General features: G+C 37.0%; 1 protein-coding gene across 2 annotated transcripts in view; it reads right to left on the bottom strand.

Moving 5' to 3' along the window:
- AQR (aquarius intron-binding spliceosomal factor) overlaps positions 1 to 19,762 on the bottom strand; it is a 56,182-nt gene that overhangs the window by 14,804 nt on the left and 21,616 nt on the right. For both annotated transcript variants that reach the window (XM_074909813.1, XM_074909814.1), the window contains exons 18-27: positions 18,642 to 18,809; positions 18,061 to 18,230; positions 12,126 to 12,367; positions 10,321 to 10,467; positions 9,657 to 9,726; positions 7,021 to 7,131; positions 5,369 to 5,478; positions 2,019 to 2,154; positions 1,085 to 1,294; positions 124 to 261 (exon numbers count right to left, since the gene is read on the bottom strand). In XM_074909813.1, coding sequence (XP_074765914.1) covers positions 124 to 261; positions 1,085 to 1,294; positions 2,019 to 2,154; positions 5,369 to 5,478; positions 7,021 to 7,131; positions 9,657 to 9,726; positions 10,321 to 10,467; positions 12,126 to 12,367; positions 18,061 to 18,230; positions 18,642 to 18,809 — 1,502 coding nt within the window. The remainder of the gene's footprint in view (positions 1 to 123; positions 262 to 1,084; positions 1,295 to 2,018; positions 2,155 to 5,368; positions 5,479 to 7,020; positions 7,132 to 9,656; positions 9,727 to 10,320; positions 10,468 to 12,125; positions 12,368 to 18,060; positions 18,231 to 18,641; positions 18,810 to 19,762) is intronic.

Here is a 19,762-nt window from a genome sequence, read left to right as displayed (position 1 = left end):
TAAAAAATTACAACTCAAAATAACCTAGCTGCCTAGATTTAGGACAGATAAAAGGTTTATACAATGGGGGGAAAAACCAAACCCAAAAAGCAATTAGTGTAGTAACACTAGTATAATCATTACTTTGAAACCTAATTCAACCAGGTCATGCCGTTTCAGAGCAGCATGAGTACAAGTCATGGCAATGATTTTTGCTTCTTTCACCAAAAGGTATTTGGATCTATCCAGGCCACTGCGGAGAAGTTCAAATGCTCTGAATTCCTACAGAGGAGAAAAGAAAATCTTGAAAGTCAGAATACAAAAAATTATTGCTTGTAAGATGTATTCACTCAAGCTATCTGGCTACCTCCTTAATACATTCAGGCAAGCAAGTTGTGAAAATATCTACTGTTAACAATCACATCTGAATAATTTTTTATGCTAAACCCAGAAATAACGGTATGTCAAAAACCAATCTTTTAAAAACACATCAAATAATTCTGTAACCTGTGTGCATATATAAATTTGCAGACAATTAATCAATTCTGAAGAACCCTCACAGAATCCCCCAAAATTTTGTTTACTGTATCTTCTTGTTTCCTCCTTTACTGCATTATACCATCATATCAGATTCAGTATCAGAGAGACCAATATAGTTAATGTAACCAAATGATACACAAATCACTTTTACCCTAACTTTTAAAAGCTTCTCAAGGAATTCTAGGAAAAAAAGAAGATAACCTGTTTAAGTTACTTCTAGGTTATCTGATTAAAGGCAATTATCTGTAAATACAAAGACCCTGCGAGGATCAGAGGAGCAGTGATAGGCACACTAACCTTAGTAACCTAATCAGTGAAAATGGAACACACAGAATGTCTGCTTCCTAAAATCAGAATATAACAGATTAGACCCCTGTCCCTATTATGAAACATGCCTATATTATTCAAAGGTGGAAATTCTCACCTGAACACCTTGCAAGCTAATGAAGCTGCCTAGAGGTATATACTTGTTTTAGGATGTAAGGCAAAGGAGAATTTTGAAATTGTGTAAAGTTTTTTACAGTATTAGCCAGAACCACTTACCTTTAATAGTTAGATGTCTTACCTCAAGCTGAGTGAATATTTTCTTAACATGTCTAAAACACCCTTCAGCAATTTCCATATCTTCTTCATAGGATTTGCCTTTGAAAATTGGTTGAGGAGCATTTGCAAAATACTGGTGAAAAGGAAAGAAACTGGAGACATCCGTAACATCTGGCAATTTTCCACCTTTAACTTTCACTTTGCTGATATACTCCTCCCAACGAGACATTACCTATGACAAATGAAAGTGTCATACTGACATGCTTTTATATCATAAAATCCAATTGCAAGGTGTAGTCTTGCACACATAGTATTAAAAAAAAAAAAAAAAAAACAAACCACAAAAGCAATGTATGTTGAAATTAGCATCTGGCACTGTTATCACGATGACATTTTGAAAGCCGTGGTGGGTTGACCTTGGCCAACTGCCAGAGTCACACCCAGCATCTCTCACTCCCCCCACTCCTCAACAGGACAGGGGAAGAAAATAAGATAGAAAAGTTATGGGTTGAGATAAAGACAGGAAGATCAATGAGGGATACACAATACACCGAAAAACACTGTTTTGTATACCGTGCATCTGATTTCACACTGGCATTTAACACCATAAAAGCTTTCTAGCAGGACCATCAAGTAGCACTCTAATGCTTGTCCAAAATGGAAAATAGCCCACAGATTCTCCTATCTGAAGGAAAAACTTAAGGTTAGAAACTCTGACAGCAGTCAGAGAGCAGCAATGCTAGCCTTTCAATTGATGAGTCATCAGGCAGGATTTAAAACAATAGCAATACAAGTAAGTAATGTTGCAATTATAGCTTTAGCTGTTGTATTTTGAACCACCAAAGAAAATGTGGGTTTTTTTAGACTCAATTCTGAAATATTCACTCCAATTTTTACAAAGTCTTTCATAACATACTGAGATCATACAGTCTCTGCAGAGGTATTTCAATCCTTACTTGGTATAAGAAAAAGTGGCCAGCTGTTTCACAAGTGTAAGAAACATCTCCTGGGACTCCAAGACTCTCTTGCAATCGCCCAACTTCTCGTAGAAGTTCAAGTCTTCGAGCCAGCACATAATTAACTCTTCCATACCTAAAAAATGGATCATATTTAACATAATTTGTATCTCACTGTTTTAACTCAAAATTGTTGTATCTAAGTATCACAATGAGAGATCACAAATAAAAACAACCCTGCCCCCAAAAAATTCCCACAACTATTACACAGTTCCAAAGTAAAGTTTCTTCGTACTGACTATTTGTCAGTCGAACCCTAAAAATTTACAGTCACGTGAGAGCCATTACTGTAGAAAAAGCTCCTTTTATCCTATTACTTCAACAAAAGCTTCCTTCTTAAGTGCTAGTAAAACATTCTCATGATGCACCTGTGAAGTAGAAAAGCATTCTTCCCATATAGTGTTTAGGAACTATGGTACACCACACGTATCACTTGCTTGTGTTTGTGTAACAAGTCTATGGACCACCATAAATGGAACCTACACCCAAAGTCTCATACAATGAGGCTGACTTCCTCTGGCAATATACAAAATACCTTGCAATAATATTTAGCCCACCATGACAGAGAGGTCTGTGTCCACACGTAGGACGTCTTATAGCTGCCTGCTGAATAACTTAGAGCTTTTATGATTAGTTTGTAACCTATTCCTTCCATTCTGCCTCCTCTTACACTATTCAAGCCCAATTTTTTTTCTTTATAAATCAATTTCCTTATTCCATGCCCTCCCACCCTTCCAGAAGCAGTACAAGAAGAACAAAAATCAATGAATCATATTTTATAAAATAGAAAACAGATTAAGAAGTGGTATAAAAGAGTGGAATTAAAGAAACAAGAGAAACAGGACACTTTCTTTTAAAAATGCATACATAGTTAAAAGCTCAAATATGAATAAAGGCTAACTTTCAAGTTCTTATTAAACTTACTATTCATAAAACATGTTTTCTGCACAGAAAAAAAAATTACACAACCCCTGGTAATCACAATGGGTTCCACTGTCTTATTTAAAAGGGTAAGAGTAGTTAAAGATGAAGATTTGAATTTACTAAGACACAACTGAATATGATATTGTTCACAACTGGAAAAAACAAGTTCCCCAGGAACTATGACAGTTAAGATCCTTGGAATACTAACTAGATTTTTCTTCAGCAACACTAATCCATTATAATTACAAGTGACTGCAACCAGCTGTGTTTTTCTTTCCTCACACTTCCAGTGTCCTCTTATTTCTCACAATTCAAGTCATATGTCCTCTTTTATGTATTCTTTCATTGCTACAAGTTCTTTTAGCTGTGATTCCCTTTGTGTTTAAGTGACAGCACCAGTTTAATCAGCTCCTCCTCTCCACCTTATGTTCTTATATCCCCTGCCCTGCTTTGCTGTGCCTACAGAGGGAGCAAAAAATGAACACTAAGCTTGCAAGCAGTAGTAATTCCTTAAGCAGTATTGTGACAGCAGCCTTAAGCAGCCTGACACAGAAAGACCGCAAACTCAGAAGCAACCTAAAAACAAACAAAAAGGTATATAGGAAATAAACTTCTTAACCATAGTGCAGACCAACTTCAAATATATCTGTACTGGGTCTGGCTGAGCTGGAATTGGTTTCCCCTGTAGCAGCCCTCACGGTGCTGTGGTTTATGCTGGGAGCTGGCAGGGTGTTGGCAGCACCCTGGTGCTGTGGCTGCTGCTGAGCAGCGCTTACACAGCACCAAGGCTCCTTCTGACATTTCCCCCCGCAGTGGGACGGGGTGGGCAAGATCTTGGGAGGGGACACAGCCAGGACAGCTGACCCCAACTGCCCAAAGGGATATTCCAGACCATATGACGTCTGCTCAGTACAAAGCTGGGAGAAAGGAGGAAGGGGATGGGGTCACCCTTGGTCCTCCGAGGCAGCCACTGCGTGTATGGGAGCCCTGCTCCTGAGAAGGCCCCACATCGCCTCTTCATGGGAAGTAGAGAATAAATCTCTTCTTTCTTTTCACTTCCGCATGCAGACCTTTGTTTTGCTTATATTAAAACTGCTTTTGTTTTACCCACAAGGGTTAGTTTTTTTCCGATCTTATTTTTTCCCCCCCTTTTTACCCTGTTGAGAGAAAAAAGGGGGAAAGAGGGGGAAGTGACAGAGCAACTTGGTGGGTACCTGGCATTTAGGCAAGGTCAAACCACCACAATATCCCTCAATCCTTACCCCTCCTTCTCAAACTGCCAAAACACATAGGATTTGCAGTAACATCACATAGGTCTGGAGTCACCTTGAAAAAGAATTAAATAGTCGATGCAGTGTGTCTCAAAGAAAACTCCTTTTAATGATGAGCACTACTGTTCAAGGAATATACCAAACCATGGACATTATTAAATAAATATCTGCCATGGCATCATTTCACTAAGAAATTTTGGCTATTAAATTCTGGAATTGTTTGACGATGTCAAGGCATTAAAATTAAAAAAAAATCATAATGTATTTATTTTGCTAAATGAAACTAAACCACACATATATGGGTAGCTTCTAGTGACTATATATATAAATTTCATTACAGCTTTTGAAGTCTTAGTATTGCTATAATAATCATCCAGTACTGGACAGTTCAGTTATTTCCAGCCCACAAACCTTACACTCCCCACTTACATTTATGACTGTGTGTAATCCTACTGATGTCAGCTGGACTCACATGTAACAAACGTACAAATATTTACAAGAACAGGTTCTTAAGTCTTTGTACTGATACAGAGTTGACAACTTTCCTCATACGTATTCTTCAAAATGTATTAGTTACCAGTGAAATAAGCAACTTTGTAGTTAAGCAATATTCTGAAGAATTAAAAGCAGAAAGTTTTAATCTCATGTTTACATTTATTGATGCAATATTCACCATACTAGTAGAAGTCATATCATATTTGCGTAAAAAATTTGTAACTGCAAAAACCTACTCTTATTATTCAACATTCTCTCACAAAACAGATCTATTCTATAAAGTGTATATGGGCCCACAATAAAATGAACTAATTCTATTCAAGCTGTTGAATTGCTGAACAAGCAACCGCTTGATTCTGCCTTTGGATTCTCAAGAGAACACAGTTTCTCTACTGAATAAGAATCAAAATTACTTAACCCTGTACTGAAGTGTGCTCTGAGTTACTGGGATTCAGTAATACGAGAAAGGTAAAAGTTGTTAAGTTTTTGCTCATTTTGTCTCTCTTTGCTCATTTACAAGGGCAGTAGAATCGTTTCAACACGTACATCTTGCTACAATGTCTATGCAAGTGAGTTTATCATTAGCACCTCCTTTCTCACCTGCTGAAATCTTTCTCTGTCTCTAATTCCTCTTCTCCATGACCCAGACGCAGGAGGTGGCGCTCATCAATGTCTAGAGCCATGATTTTTTCAAACAGCTGGTTCAAGGCCTAAAGATTGACAAGAACAGAAGAAAAGGTAGTTTTTAGAAGTTCAGCGGCTCTTGTAGGAAAAACTAATGAATTACTGGTAAAACAACTAAGAAATTATGCCTATTGTGGTATAAATGGAAGCCAAAGCAAACACAAAGTTAATGCAGAAACTAGAGCTCTTAATCTTGATAACAGGGAAATCAGCCTACTAAGCCTCTTGTATTTGCATGCTTTATAGAACAATTAAATTTGATTTTACAATTTTAAAACAATTTAAAAATTTTATTCCATCACCTTGTTAATTTAGTTGATAAAGCTACCATTTTATAAAACTGTCTCAAAAAGCACACTTTGCAAACACTGATTTTGTCAGATGACTTCAAACCATTTAACTTTTACTGTACATTAGAAGAGTGGTACTGACCGGCAGGTGCTGTGACTCTATTCCACATGGAGAAATAAATTTTGCTGAACTGAACTTCAAGGTGTACTACATCCACTGCCTTGAACTCTTCAATTCTCTAACAGCTTAGTATCAACTGCCCAATCCAGTGGATTTACTCAAAGGAGTAAGTTTGTAAGCACTGGACCATCACGTTATGAAATTAAGAACAAACACAAGCAAGCAAGTACTTCAAGTCAGCTGGAAGTCATGCAAACATGTTAAAGTACAGCGTCGAGGCACAGGGAATGAACCCTGCTGAGATACAGTTTACTTCCTGAAGTACAATTCCAAGTTTATGTTTCATGTATGTATTGACCGGTAAGAAGAGTCTCCTACCTGCCTCAAATTATTCCCTTCATTTTCTCTCCAGAGAAAAGTTGCTCTCAACTTTATTACCTATTATTCTCCCTCAACCCATTGTAGACGGCCTATATTATTCCAGGTTGCAACTCCTCACCAAAATGAAGCCCCATCCACCATTTTTTGATCAACAGCATAAACGTCTGACCTTGCTTTGACAGAAAAAGATGAAATGTTTTTGAAGTGGTATGTTCAGTTAAAATAACTCATACCTGAGATAGGATAGGCTAATTAGGGAGACCAGGAAACAGATGAGCCTGGTTTCCAAACCAGATGCAGATTTAAAGTAAGAATCCTTAAGACTTTTATCATTATTATTCTTATTTCATATATGCTTGAGAATCAGCAGCTAAACTCCATCTCTTATGAATGGAAAGCAAGCATTCTCAGCTGAAGAGGCCTTCACTTAGAAGCATGAAGCATAGAGCAACCAGTATTCAAGAAAGATAACTAGTAAAATCTGGCATGCATGCACTGAATATGCAACTGTAAGAACTGCGCAGACAGTTTTTAAAAATACTTCCTAATTTCTACCTCCAACCAGTTAAAGATATTGAAAACTTCTGATAAATAGCTCAGAACTACAAACTCGAAATTCAAAAATTTAATTTTACATTATGAAACTGGCAACACTGCACACAAACCAACTCAAGTTTTCATCGTTCAGACAACTGTAATTCCATATCTACTGATCTCAATACCTGCTGTTGTTCTTGGTTTTAATTACAGGAAAATTTCAGTATCTGATACTTTACCTGATTAGAGTGGGTAACTATAAGAGTTCGTTGTTCTGGGAAATTATGATAAAGATTGGATATTATCTGGACTGCTACATCAGTTTTTCCAGTACCAGGTGGACCCACTACCTAAAAATAAACAAAAAAAATTGTGTGTTGATTTTTGTTTTTAAATTTATCAGAATAACGCACAATACAAAAATGTAGCCAGTTGGGTGGGGGGGTTGGGGGGAGGAAGAACAATCCCACAACACACTAACATCATATATTAATGACAAATAATCTTCTGTTTCATGTACAATTGCTTGCTGACTTCTGTGAACTTCAAGAACATGTACATACACCTGGAAAGACTTAGCTCAATGCTAGTGCAGATTCCTGCCCAAGAGGAATATGGTAATCCAGCAATTACTTGCTGGCCTTTCTGAACTTCCAAGAACAAATAAAATATATCATAAAAGATTAATTCAGATTGGTTAGATATCTGCCTAAAAGGAATACGGTAATCCAGCATATGAAGTACTATTCAGTTTTGCAACACATGAAAACAGACCTCCTCAGAGAAAAAAAACCCACTGTTTAGCCTCAGAACAGGCTAAACCTCGGGGAAACAGTGAAAAAAGCATCAAAACACAACTGAAAAAGAATAAGGTGAGACAGAGAACTGACTCTCTTTTTTTCTGTTCTTTATATTTACTCAAAAGTCTGCAACCAATGATATAGAAATAATACTGACAGTTTTTATAGGCTCAATTATACCAACAACGTTGAAAAATTGACACGAGACATTTTAAAGGTATTCAAGTATTATAAAGCATCTCAAAGTAATCTGTTCTTTGTTCAGCATTAAGACTCACAGAATAGCAGGTTTCATATGTATCTACACACAAAATTAAGAACTGCCATGAAATCACGCTTGCTTTAAAGAATCTCATTAATCACTGGATTCAAAACCAAGTAGGACTGTACAAGTATTAGACAAATACACGACAATGACAGAAAATAAAACATAGGGCCTGTATTACATAACTGTTTTCTCAGTCTGCCTTCTCTCCTGAAAAAAATGCGTGATGTAGTAAAAAAAATCAGAAATATATCCTCAAAAAAAAGTTGACTTTGTCATTGTTCTTCCCTTTTGACCTCTCATTCTCTAACCTCTTAAAACATCAACAAATGTGGTTTTAGAAGAAAAGTTGAAATTATACAGTGATCATCTTCACAAGTATTTATGAAAGCTGATGGAATACCAGGCACAGAAAGTTACTTTTCCTCTTTAAAGCCCTCCAGAAGTGAGGTACACAGTAGTTTATAATGCATTATACACTTGCGTTCATTTGAAGGTCTTTAATAGTTCAACAAATACTAAATTATACTAATAAATAGTATGCATTGTTAATTAAAAGTAGATAATAAAACCTAGGTAACTTAAGAGATGCCCTCCCCATTGCTTTATCTGTTTATTTTATACTACAAAAAGGTAATAAAATTTTTAAATTCCCAACCTTCTTTTCTGTTGACAATACTTACTGATAGAAAACAATGTTCCTATACACTTGTGTGGGTATTCTTAGACAAACTAGTAATTTAAAACCCAGCAGTTGAAATCAGTCAAAAAAACCCCTTCCAACATTGTTTAATAACCAAATTAAAAGCCTCTATCACTGTGGCATTTTCACAGCATTCAAAAAAAGAGTTTTAACTTCTAAATAGACCTTAAAGTCGACACTCTATCAACAACCTGAAAGTTCTGCTTCATTCTACTAGAAAACACTCAAAAACAGTGCCAAGAACTCAGGTAACTTTTAGACACATTTACAACACTACTAATTTCAGCACACTTAGGCAGTCAGGGACAAAAGTCATACAATTCTACTGAGGTTTATTTTTTTCCTTTGCCTTGCATCTTTTGTGTGCTAGCTACAGAGTTTATAGGGAGTGTTAAAACATGAGGGGGAAGAGTATATCAATACAAAAACCTAAAAATTAGCATTATTGCCTATATAGGCCAAGAAGAAGTTAAGAGTATCACAGAAAAGTCATTCAAATATTCCATTCAGTCACTACCAGGATAGACTGTATGTCACTGGGAGAAAGGTACTTGTAGTTGAAGTCTGAGAGTGATTAAGACCTTTGCAGAAATTCACTGCTCAAAAATTATTTTCATAACAAATCTACAGCTTTAGTTTGGTCTGTAACTTCTTAGTTCTAGAATTCAGTAGCATATAAAGCACACTACATTTCACAAGGTAGCAGAAAAAAAGCTCCCTGAAGACAATTCAATGACTTTCATTTCCTTTAATGGCGTTAGATCAAACTAAAAATGATGGAAGTAATTTAAAACAGCCAGAAATGACAGACATGGCAAAAGTTTTACACTCTAAAACTAGCCACCAAACCGCTGAAAAAGTAAACTCAGTTGTTGTGGAAAGTCTTCAGCCACTGACACACAGGACACAGTTACGGAGATCAAATGTGTTTCTGTATGATTTTGTGAAGATAGGAAGACGTTGAACCTTTGTATGTTAATTCTTCTTAAACTATTAATAGAAGTGACCTCAGCAAGGCTACAGAAATGGTCATTATTGCTATTTCACTGAATGTACCTAAAGCCAGAATCAAATGTAAGAGTAGAAAATCCTTAAAAATATTCTTACCATAGTTAGCCCAGGCTGCATTCCCGCACGTATAGCTTCAATCTGAGTATGGGTAAATTGAATAGTATTACTGTAACAAAGCAAAACAAGATCAGAAAATTGACAGATTTTGCCAACAGTTTTGATAAAAGCAACTGTTTTAACAAGTTTGATTTAAATTAATTGGCTATACATTTCTTCAGAACTACATGCTTGCAAATTTTTATGTAAATTAAACCAACGTTATAACTGTCTTCTTTACAGAAAAGACAATCTTGCAATTTCTAAACAAGACAGTAAATGTTGTCCATATGACAACAAAATCATCCCATCTAACAGACTGTTATTTGCTGAAAATGCTGTAAAATTATCTAGATATGATTGTCCTAATATTCACAGTCCTGACACAATATAGATATGATTGTCCTAATATTCACAGTCCTGACACAATATTAAAAGACAGTATTTCTCATTGTTCTTCAAGGGATTTTTTTTTTTTTTTAAACAGAGAGGACAAAACAGAATAGTCTGATTTAAATATAAAGCAAAATATTCTCATATTCAAATCTTCTTTTGGTACTGAAAACACTTCATTTATAATCAGCAATATTTTTTACATATTTCTGAAAAATGAACTGCTATGCATGTATTAGCATTTGTAAATAAACTCTCATCCATTTATTACCGTTTTGGTTGATTATATGGATATGGTCCCCTGTTTGGAATTACATGAGGCTCTACAATCAGTGTTTTAGCTTCTTCAGGTTTTTCTTCGTTCCCATCCTCTTCTTTTCTTTTCTTTCCTTTACCTCCCTTTATTGGGAAAGTTATCCTGCAACACATAATTTAAGACTACACTTCAACACTTTCACTACGATACCAGACTGTCATAGAAGTTTATACAGAAAGAATTTTTTGTCACCATTAAGATAAACTTTCACACAATAGGGAAACAAGAGCTGCAAATGACAAAGTGTTAATGAGGATAAGGAAAAGGAATGACAAATAAATTGATGAAGCTGATTTCAAGAAATCATATCTGACAGAAAGTATGTCAAAAGTGCTCTTTACATAGCTTGAAAAGCCAGAGCAGTGCTGAGAGCCATCTGGAAAAACACTGAAGGCAAGGAGTTCGTAAATGAAAATGGAAGGGACAGAGTAAAGTTATAACAGAAAGTCACCAGCACCTTTTGTTCAGCAGTAATAACTTGATTTTGTTCTAGAACTGATATACTTTTTTTTTCTTTAAACAAGATATGTCAATGATCTAAACTGTTCCAACACATAAAGCCTTCTATCCTCCCATTTTAGTCTTTTTTTATAGCTCTCTATCATACGTTAGCAAGCTTCTCTACTTTAATTCATAAACAAATCACGGTGAAGGAATTCCAGTGGCTATTCGATTATCTTGAAACAACAAGGCAGACATCTTTAACAGCTATAATTGCTTAGTGTCTTTACAGGACAAATGCAGCAGTAGGAAGAGCAATAGCTCTTCATAAAAAGGAGTATCTGTGTTTTAATCTGTGGACTAAAAATGAACACTACTTCATCAAGGGAAATCATACAAGGTATCTCATCTTGATAGCTTCAGACTATTTTTATATCATTATATAGTGTTAGTGCCTCCTCCACATATATTCTACCTGCAGTTTTTCAATTAAAAGAAATAATAAAAGGCAAGGAAGATTATTTCCCTACTTTTCAAGATTCTATTTAGCCATGGTAAGAGCTGACTGGTATGGGTGGAAAGCCATCTTTTCCCTCCCCAGTCAAATCCATTCCTTCAAAAGGAAACATATTTCAATTGTCATTAATTCGTAATAGAAAAAAAGGTAATAGTTTCTTCAGTCCAGCTCAAGAAACTGTTCTCCAACACTATGCACTGCGACACTCAGTTGCCAAAGTCTACCAGGAGGGACAGAACTCTCAAATCTAAAAATGCTGGACAACAGCACCACTGAAACAAAGCATACAAATCTCATTTAAAGATCAGCATCCTATTTCAGAAACCATTCTAAAAAAAAAATAAGCAATATGAGATTTCAGACTTAATTCTTTATTTTGATTGGTGTTTCCAAAAGCTCAAATTTTAACTGATGTTGAAATTGCTGTTCTCATTTTGCTTTAATGAGACATGTAAGGAAACTATGTAATTAAAAATCTTTAGGCTGAACTTGAGGAGGCTATATACCGTAATGCAGAAGTGAATACTATGTGTCTTGATCCTACCTCATACTGCTGCTTTTCCCATATGTTCAACAGGCTCATCTACAAGCAAGGCTCTGATGCATTTTTGTACAGCAGAAGCTGGTCCTGAGCCTAACTGTAGTACTGCTATGTTATATAACTATTTAAATCTTAATATTAACTTATTAAGATCTTTTCTTAAAAGAAACAGCACCTCCCTTCAACCACTGAACTCAGCTCCACCTGACAATGAACTTCAGCAAGAATACCAAACCAGAGTACTTGAAATTCTGAGATCACCTGAAGGGGGGTATTTGCAGAACTGGATTGTCAACAGTCACTTTAATATTGTATCCAGGAAAGCTAGCTTTTAGGTGATCAATGGACAGGAAAGTGTCATTAAAATCCAGGGATGCGATCTGATTTGGCATTTTCGAATAGTGTGCACTACTTGGGTCTCCATATCCAAGAATGATGTCATGCAGCCAGTCAGGAACCACACAATCTGTGTTCATTAAATTCCTTATAGTCTCTAGAACAGCCTGCAAATTAGAAAAATAGAAAAAAATGATTGGAGAGATTGACTTTTTACCAAGAAAATGTGTCATACTGAAGGCTAATTAAGCCTATTCTAAGATGCTAGCATATAACAGTCTTTGACAGGTGTTTGGTTAGACTGAATCAATATATATACTGTGTATGTATGCAACCAAATGCCACTGTCAAACCATGGAATTCTTAAAACTCTCCTGTTAGTAAAGAGGACCATAATCATCAGCAAAGTTTTCATTCCAAAACACTCAGAGGGAGGGGAAAAAAAAAAAAGGTATAGAAGACCCTCACGCAGCTTAAGGCTTCTCTTTCAACCCTATAAATTTCATCCCTGCAGCCAGTTTATGTTTCCCTCCAAAGCTTGTTCTTCAACCCCAGATTAATTTATCTACTCATCTATGATTATGTCAGTTTTTTATCTTCTTTCCTCCTCCTATGAAAACACCAATGCTTCAGACCCTGGACTTGCACACAGGGTGTGTGCATTTTAACTATGAGGTCGCTGAATTTTAGTCTTGTTAAATGGCTACTTTAGCGGCAAGTCTTCAACGACCACCCTACTTGAAACTTGCTATTAGGACATCATGCATCTGCTCTTCAGCAGAAGAAACACAGGATATGAAACCTGTACTGATTTCCAGATCCTCCAACTTGTCATGCCATCAAACAAGGACACAAATAGATAGTGCATCTGCACCAGGATATGACACCAGGATATAATATGGACCTTCCAAATGCCAATCTTGTAAAGATTAGTCAGCCAAAATAAAGAATGGAATTTTATTCTGATAGTCTAAATTTACATATCCAGCTCCAAAAGGCAGGATTTTCTGCTCTTTTTCTGCTTGCGTTGTATCATTCCAAGAATCAAAGCAATGTGATCACCATTCCTGCTTTAACAGTTAACCTCTACAAAGATTCTGATCCTTCCACTCTACTCAGCATGGGTGAGACCATATCTGGAGTGCTGTGGCCAGTGCTGGGCTCCTCAGGACAAGACACACAGACACACTGGAATGAGTCCAGCAAAGAGCCACTATAATGATTAAGGGATTGGAGAATCTGTTATATGAGAGGCTGAGATCTGGGATTACTTAGCCTCAGGAAGAGAAGACTCAAGGGGTGGTGGTGAACTTCATCAATTTGTATAAAAAAAACCCCAAAACATAATAGGAGGAGGTAAGGACAATGGAACCATGTTCCTCTCAGTAGTTCCCTGTGAAAGGACAAGAGGCAATGGCCAAAAATTGAAATACAGGAAATTCCACTTAAATACATGAAAAGTTTTTACTGTACAGGCAATTGAACACTGGAACAGGTTGCCTAGACAGGTTATGGAGTCTCCATCACTATAGATACCCAACTGCAACTGTACAAAGCCAAAAGATCTTGAGAAACCTTCTCTATTTGACTCTACTTTAAGCAGGGCTCAGACTAGATCATCTCCAGAGGTCCCTCCAACTTTAACTATTCTGTGAATCTATGATTCTGTTCCTTCCAATCTCAACCATGCTGTGGATTCTGCGATAGCTCTATAAAGTTATTAACTCAAAGGCAACTTAGCAGTATAAAATTTAAGACTGATCTTTAAGCATATGCTGCATCCTTTCCCTATCTAAAAAGGTTGTTTGACTGTCTACCAGCAGAATGGCTCCTACTATTTCAGATTTAATTCTCATACAAGGAAACATGTCATAGCAGGTCTCTCCTTGTACAGGAACCTCTGGAGAGCCAAATTCCTAGCTATTGGAAGAAGTGAACTTGCATGGGATAATAAAGCTGGTATCAAATGTAACTGTGACACAAAGTGTACTCTAAAGCTCAGCCCTATTATAATAATGAGGATGGCTCAAAGTATCTCACCTGATGCCTACAAACCACTCCAGAAACCTCCTCTCCTTTTGGCTTTCCAAGGCACGTAGCGTATTTCTTCTTGGTCTTGGTCTTACAAACATTTTAGTATGTGACTTGCATGACCAGAGGTGTCCTGCACCTAACTTCTGAAACCTGAAGGTTCCTGCAATTACTTCAAAGGCCCAAGACATACTGATGGGCGAACCCCATATTTAAAAAAAAAAAATTATATTTTTGTTGCAAATGTAAAATAAGTGTGTCTAGCTTTAATGTATATTAAGCATAGCATAATATATTTGTGCTTTTCTTAGCACAAGTAAATCTGAAAACATGGCTTCTTCAGGTAATATTTCTAAATCTAGATGATCAATTTCTAAGATGAAAGTTCAAGAAATATGTACCTAACAGCTAACATGCTGTTTTTACATCACTAAAACTTTGCTTCAGCTTTTCAAAAGTAACTTCTACACATGTGAAAATAGATTAGTTCTTGTGAGAACTAACACTGCTTATCAATTATAGCAACGTAGTGGTGTCACCTTCAGCAAACACACTGTATTTACACTTCCACTGCTGTCTTATCTGCTTAATTAAGATTGCACAAGAGATCTCTTGTCTTCCCTCCTACAAGCTCAGCTTAAAACCTGAAGCTGCCTACTATCTGCTCAATACAGTATCAAAACTAACCACAGTGATACCTTGTTTTCTTTTATCTAGCTGAAGTTAGGAAGGTTTGCAAGTGACATGGAATGCTTGCACCCAAACTGCAGTGATGTTATGAATCTGAAATATTTTTGTCTTGACAAATGAATGTGTGAGACTTAAGTAAAAACAAGCATAGAATGGTTTGTATTATGATTTGCCTGTAATCTAACTGCAAGCACGCAGTACAAATTTGAAAGCTACATTCACATCTAACAGCAATTCTGAGCAAACTTAAGTATTCACTGCAGCACTTTCCTTCTGACTACACAAAAGTGCATATGTAAGTGAATAAAAAAACCCTCTACAGTGCTGCACACAACACATCTATATTGCCAAGACACCAACAAGCTTTGGCAGAGAGTGCTTGTGTTTATAATGTAAAATCAACCTGCCACAGGCACACAACATCAAGAATCAATTTTGGTTTGGTTTTGGGTTTTTTTAATGTAAAGTTATAAAGAACTATCTGTGAAGTACTTCCAGTATACCAATCCACAGCTGGGTAGCACCAGAATGCTCTGTGCAGACTGCAAGCTACTGTTTCACACCGGAGGCATCTTTCCAGATAGAAAAAAGAAGTCAGTCTTCCTGCCTCCCTCTATCCATCTGCACAGAACTTATTGCAGAATCCTTTACAATGAAAATCAATTTTAAGGCACCAAAAAAAGACATTTTTTCATCCATGTTGCATTTTCATAATGGAAAGCTCAAGGAACGTTAAAAGATTCAAAGGTCTAAATGATCTAATAGCAAAGAAACTGAGCACCCATACAAGAAATACTTTCAGATACACAAAATTACGCACTCCCACAGCAAAAAAAGGCCAACAGAACCTTGTGCTGCATTAGGAAGCTGCCAGCAGGTCAAAGGAGCTGCTCCTTCCTCTCTGCTCAGCACTGTTGAGGCCGAATCACAGAATAGTTTGGATTGGAAGGGACCTTTAAAGGTCATCTAGTCCAACCCACCCTGCAATGAACAAGGACATCTTCAACTAGATGAGGTTGGTCAGAGCTCCATCAAACCTGACTTTTAAAGTCTCCAGGGATGGGGCATCTACCCTGTTCAGGTGTTTCACCTGTGAAAAATTCCTCCTTGTATCTGGTCTGCATGTACCCTATTTTAGTTTAAATCATTACCCCTTGTCTCATCACTACAGGCACTGTTAAAAAGTCCATCTCCATCTTTCTTATAAAGCCAGCAAGAAGGTGTCCCCAGAGCCTTCTCTTCTCCAGACTGAACAACCCCAACTCTCAGACTTTCCACACAGGAAAGGTGTTCCACCCATTTTTGTGGTCCTCCTCTGGACCTGCTCCAGCAGGTCCATTTCTTTGTTGTACTGAGGACCCCAGATATGGACACAGTACTGCAGGTGGGGACTCACCAGAGCAGAAGAGAGGGGCAGAATTATCTCCCTCTGTGAAGAAAGCTGGCCACACTTTTTATGCAGCCCAGGATACGGTTGGCTTTCCGGGCTGTGAGCACACGTTGTCAGCTCATGTCCGGCTTTTCATCCACCAGAACCCCCAAGTCCTTTCCTGTAGGGCTGCTCTCAATCCCTCCATCCCCCAGCCTGTATTGATACTGAGGGCTGCCTCAACCCAGTTGCAGGACCCTGCACTTGGCCTTGTTGAACCTCATGAGATCACATGGGCCCACACCCCAAGCTTGTCCAGGTCCCTCTGGATAGCTTCCCATCCCTGAATCTGGAGCACTGTGTCCAGTTCTGGGCTCCTCAGTAACAAAGACAGACATGCAGTTATTGGAGTGAGTCCACTGCAGGGCCACAAAGATGATTAAAGGACTGCAACATCTTTCACGTGAGAAGAGGCCAAGAGAGCTGGAACTGTTCAGCCTGGAACAGTTCAGGATGGCTCAGGGGGTATCATATGAACATGATAAATAGCTAATAGGAGGAAACGAAGATGAGGGAGCCAGAGTCTTCCCGGTAGTGTCCTGTGACAGGACAAGAGACAATGGTCACAAATTTAAACACACTAAATTCCATCTGAACAAAGAAGAACACTTTTTTTACTATTCGGCACTAGAAGAGCTTGCCCAGAGAAGTTTTGTATTCTTAATTCTTGGAAATATTCAAAACCCAACTAGACATGGTCCTGAACAGCCTGCTGCAGGTGATCCTGCTTGAGCAGGGGTCTTGGACTAGATAATCTCCACAGCTGATTTGCAACCTGAATGATTCTATAATTCTGTAATTGTATCCCTGATCAAAAAAGTTTACTATGGGCAACACAGACCATTTGGTCAAAGTTAAATTTATGTCACTTCACAGTTCTAGAAATTCAAATATACATTTCAACTATGCTGGAAAACTTTCCTTTTCCTGCTTTAACAGAGGATAAAAAAAGCTAACATATTGATAAGTTTCCTGAAAAACATTTGCTGAATTTATATGCAAAAGCTAATTAAAGTTGTGTGCATAATTTTAATCTTACTTATGGGCGATATATAGTATCATAATGCATTAGCACCAGGTTTATTTTGAACTCTGACCAAATTCCTTGAAGGCTCTCCTGACAATTAATACCCAAGGAAGTAAAACGCTAACGAATCATGCACTGCAACTGTGCGAAAACTGTTAGGGCAGGAAAGAAAAGCACCATTCAATCTGCAAAGCTCCAGTTAGCATAGAATCTCTATGAGGACTATCAAATACATCAGTATTAAAAAATCTCACCTGGCACCCTCCAAACCCTCATAAGAAATTGATTCCAGTGATGCTCTCCAAAGCTAAAAGGTTTCTCTGACTTCACCTTTTGACTAGTTACTCCTCCTTTTCCTACAGTCCACTATCAGGTAACAAAAACGTTCCATATATGCCCTTAACCCAAAAGGTCAAATACAACTAATCCATAGGCTACCAGTTAAAAGACCGAAATTACAAACTAATGTTTATTAATATACTCAAGTGAAGTAGGAGTGTTCTGATTTTCAGTAACTTCAACATTTACCTGCAGGAGGAAGTTATCACCAGCTGACATGCTCTAACTTCTAGAAGTTATCCAATGCCACCTAAAAAGCCTAACTACATGCATCTAAAGTCTCAGTACTGCTGAGCATATTCAGACAAACTCATATCCTAAGAGTCAGTGAGTAAATAACTTACCTTGAAATTGTTTTCTTTCGGTTTTCTTCTCATTATTATGTTAAATGTCTCATAAACATCTTCTGCTCCATTTTGGATTGTGTTGGTCATGTCTTGTTGATACTGGTTTGGGTCCAGAAACACTCTGTATGTTCTGCAATCCCCTTTAAGTCTTGGTTTGGGTTCAGGTCCTGCCCGTAATGAAACGGTAACATTAGAATTTGAAATAGTGCTAAAAGCTGATTATCATTCAAATAAGTGATCCATAATTGTTCCCGAAATGAAATTTATACAAATTCATATGATTAATATAATTTCTGCACAGCATTACAAACAATTATATTTCATGTTTTCATCCCATTTCTAGCAGTTTTTGAGTATAAACTATTTTATTCTTTAAAACACCCTGGATTTCTTTAACTAATCTAATTACATCTAATTTTACCAGAGGAAACTAGTTCACCTTTCTTGGGCTGCTTATGGATTTTTTTTTTTCTAGTACATAACGAATACAATGAGCATTGCTTAAAAGAGAAGCAAACCAACAATTAGCCTGTTAAAAAAACAAAAAACAAACAACTTTCAAACAAGTTTTGTTATACCTTCTTCAATAACACGTCCTTTCTCATCCAACATGCCCTGGATTTCACAGCCTCTGACATACACCAATCCAGTTTGCTCTACAAAAGGTCGTCGTCGGTCAAACTTGGTGCCATAAGGTTGCGTGGGACGTACCGTAATCAAAAAGCAGACATCATGTTTACGCAGACCTAATTCCAAAAAGTAACATTCAGTAATTTGATTGAATGCTAATTTTCCTTATCCATTCCTTAACATACACACAATATAATACACAGAATTTTCTTTTAAATAAAAACCTACCTGTTTAGAAAATAATGAATTCTGTTTCAAAACAAGCTTTTAACAGTCTTACCCTAAAATTAGTGTGTCATTAATCTCTTATTCTCATTGCTTTCTTCTGGACTAATCTCCAGTTGTTTTTTGGGTTGGTTTTTTTTACAATAATTTAAGTGCAGTGCCTAGAACTGGGCACAAAATCCTACACAAAGTTATATTAGTTATCTAATTAACAGAGTAAAAGGTCATTTAAAGTTACTTGTTTTCCATGCTACCTTCCAGTTTATAAATCCCAATATGACTTGTTTGAGTGTTTTTCCCTCAGCAGTAACATGATGTTGTGGAGTCACACTTGATTTTTAGCAATGATGACCTCGGACTCTTTTCATTCTGCAGAGCTACCGCCTAACAAGTTATTCCCCCAGCATGCATTTCTGCAGTGACTTGTTCTTGCTTAAGTTTAGTATCTTAACATTCATCCCTGTTGAACTACACCCTACTTTTAAAACATAATTTCTCCAAATCTCTAATGTAATTTTGAACACTAGCCCTCTTCTCCAATATACCTACATACTCTCACAGATCTAAGACACCTTCAAAATTAATAAACACATGCTGTATTCTTCATACGAGACAAATAATTTCTCATTACACACCAAATTTTATCTAACCTAAAGCAGTTTTATCAAGACCCTGTTACGTCAGGCAATGATTCATTAATTCTCCTCCTCAGTTTTGATTAAATTAACGCATTACAGCTTCAGCCTCTATTCTACTACTTAAAAAGCTAGGTGTACCCCTATATAGCTACCTTCAGTACAATGAAGTCTGCTGCCATCTTCCTAGCTTTTCTACTTCATTAGAA

Source organism: Athene noctua, chromosome 6, assembly GCF_965140245.1.
Source record: "Athene noctua chromosome 6, bAthNoc1.hap1.1, whole genome shotgun sequence".
Classification (NCBI taxonomy): Eukaryota; Metazoa; Chordata; class Aves; order Strigiformes; family Strigidae; genus Athene; species Athene noctua.
Note: the sequence above shows the minus strand (reverse complement) of the source record. Positions and strands in the feature narration are given on the sequence as shown.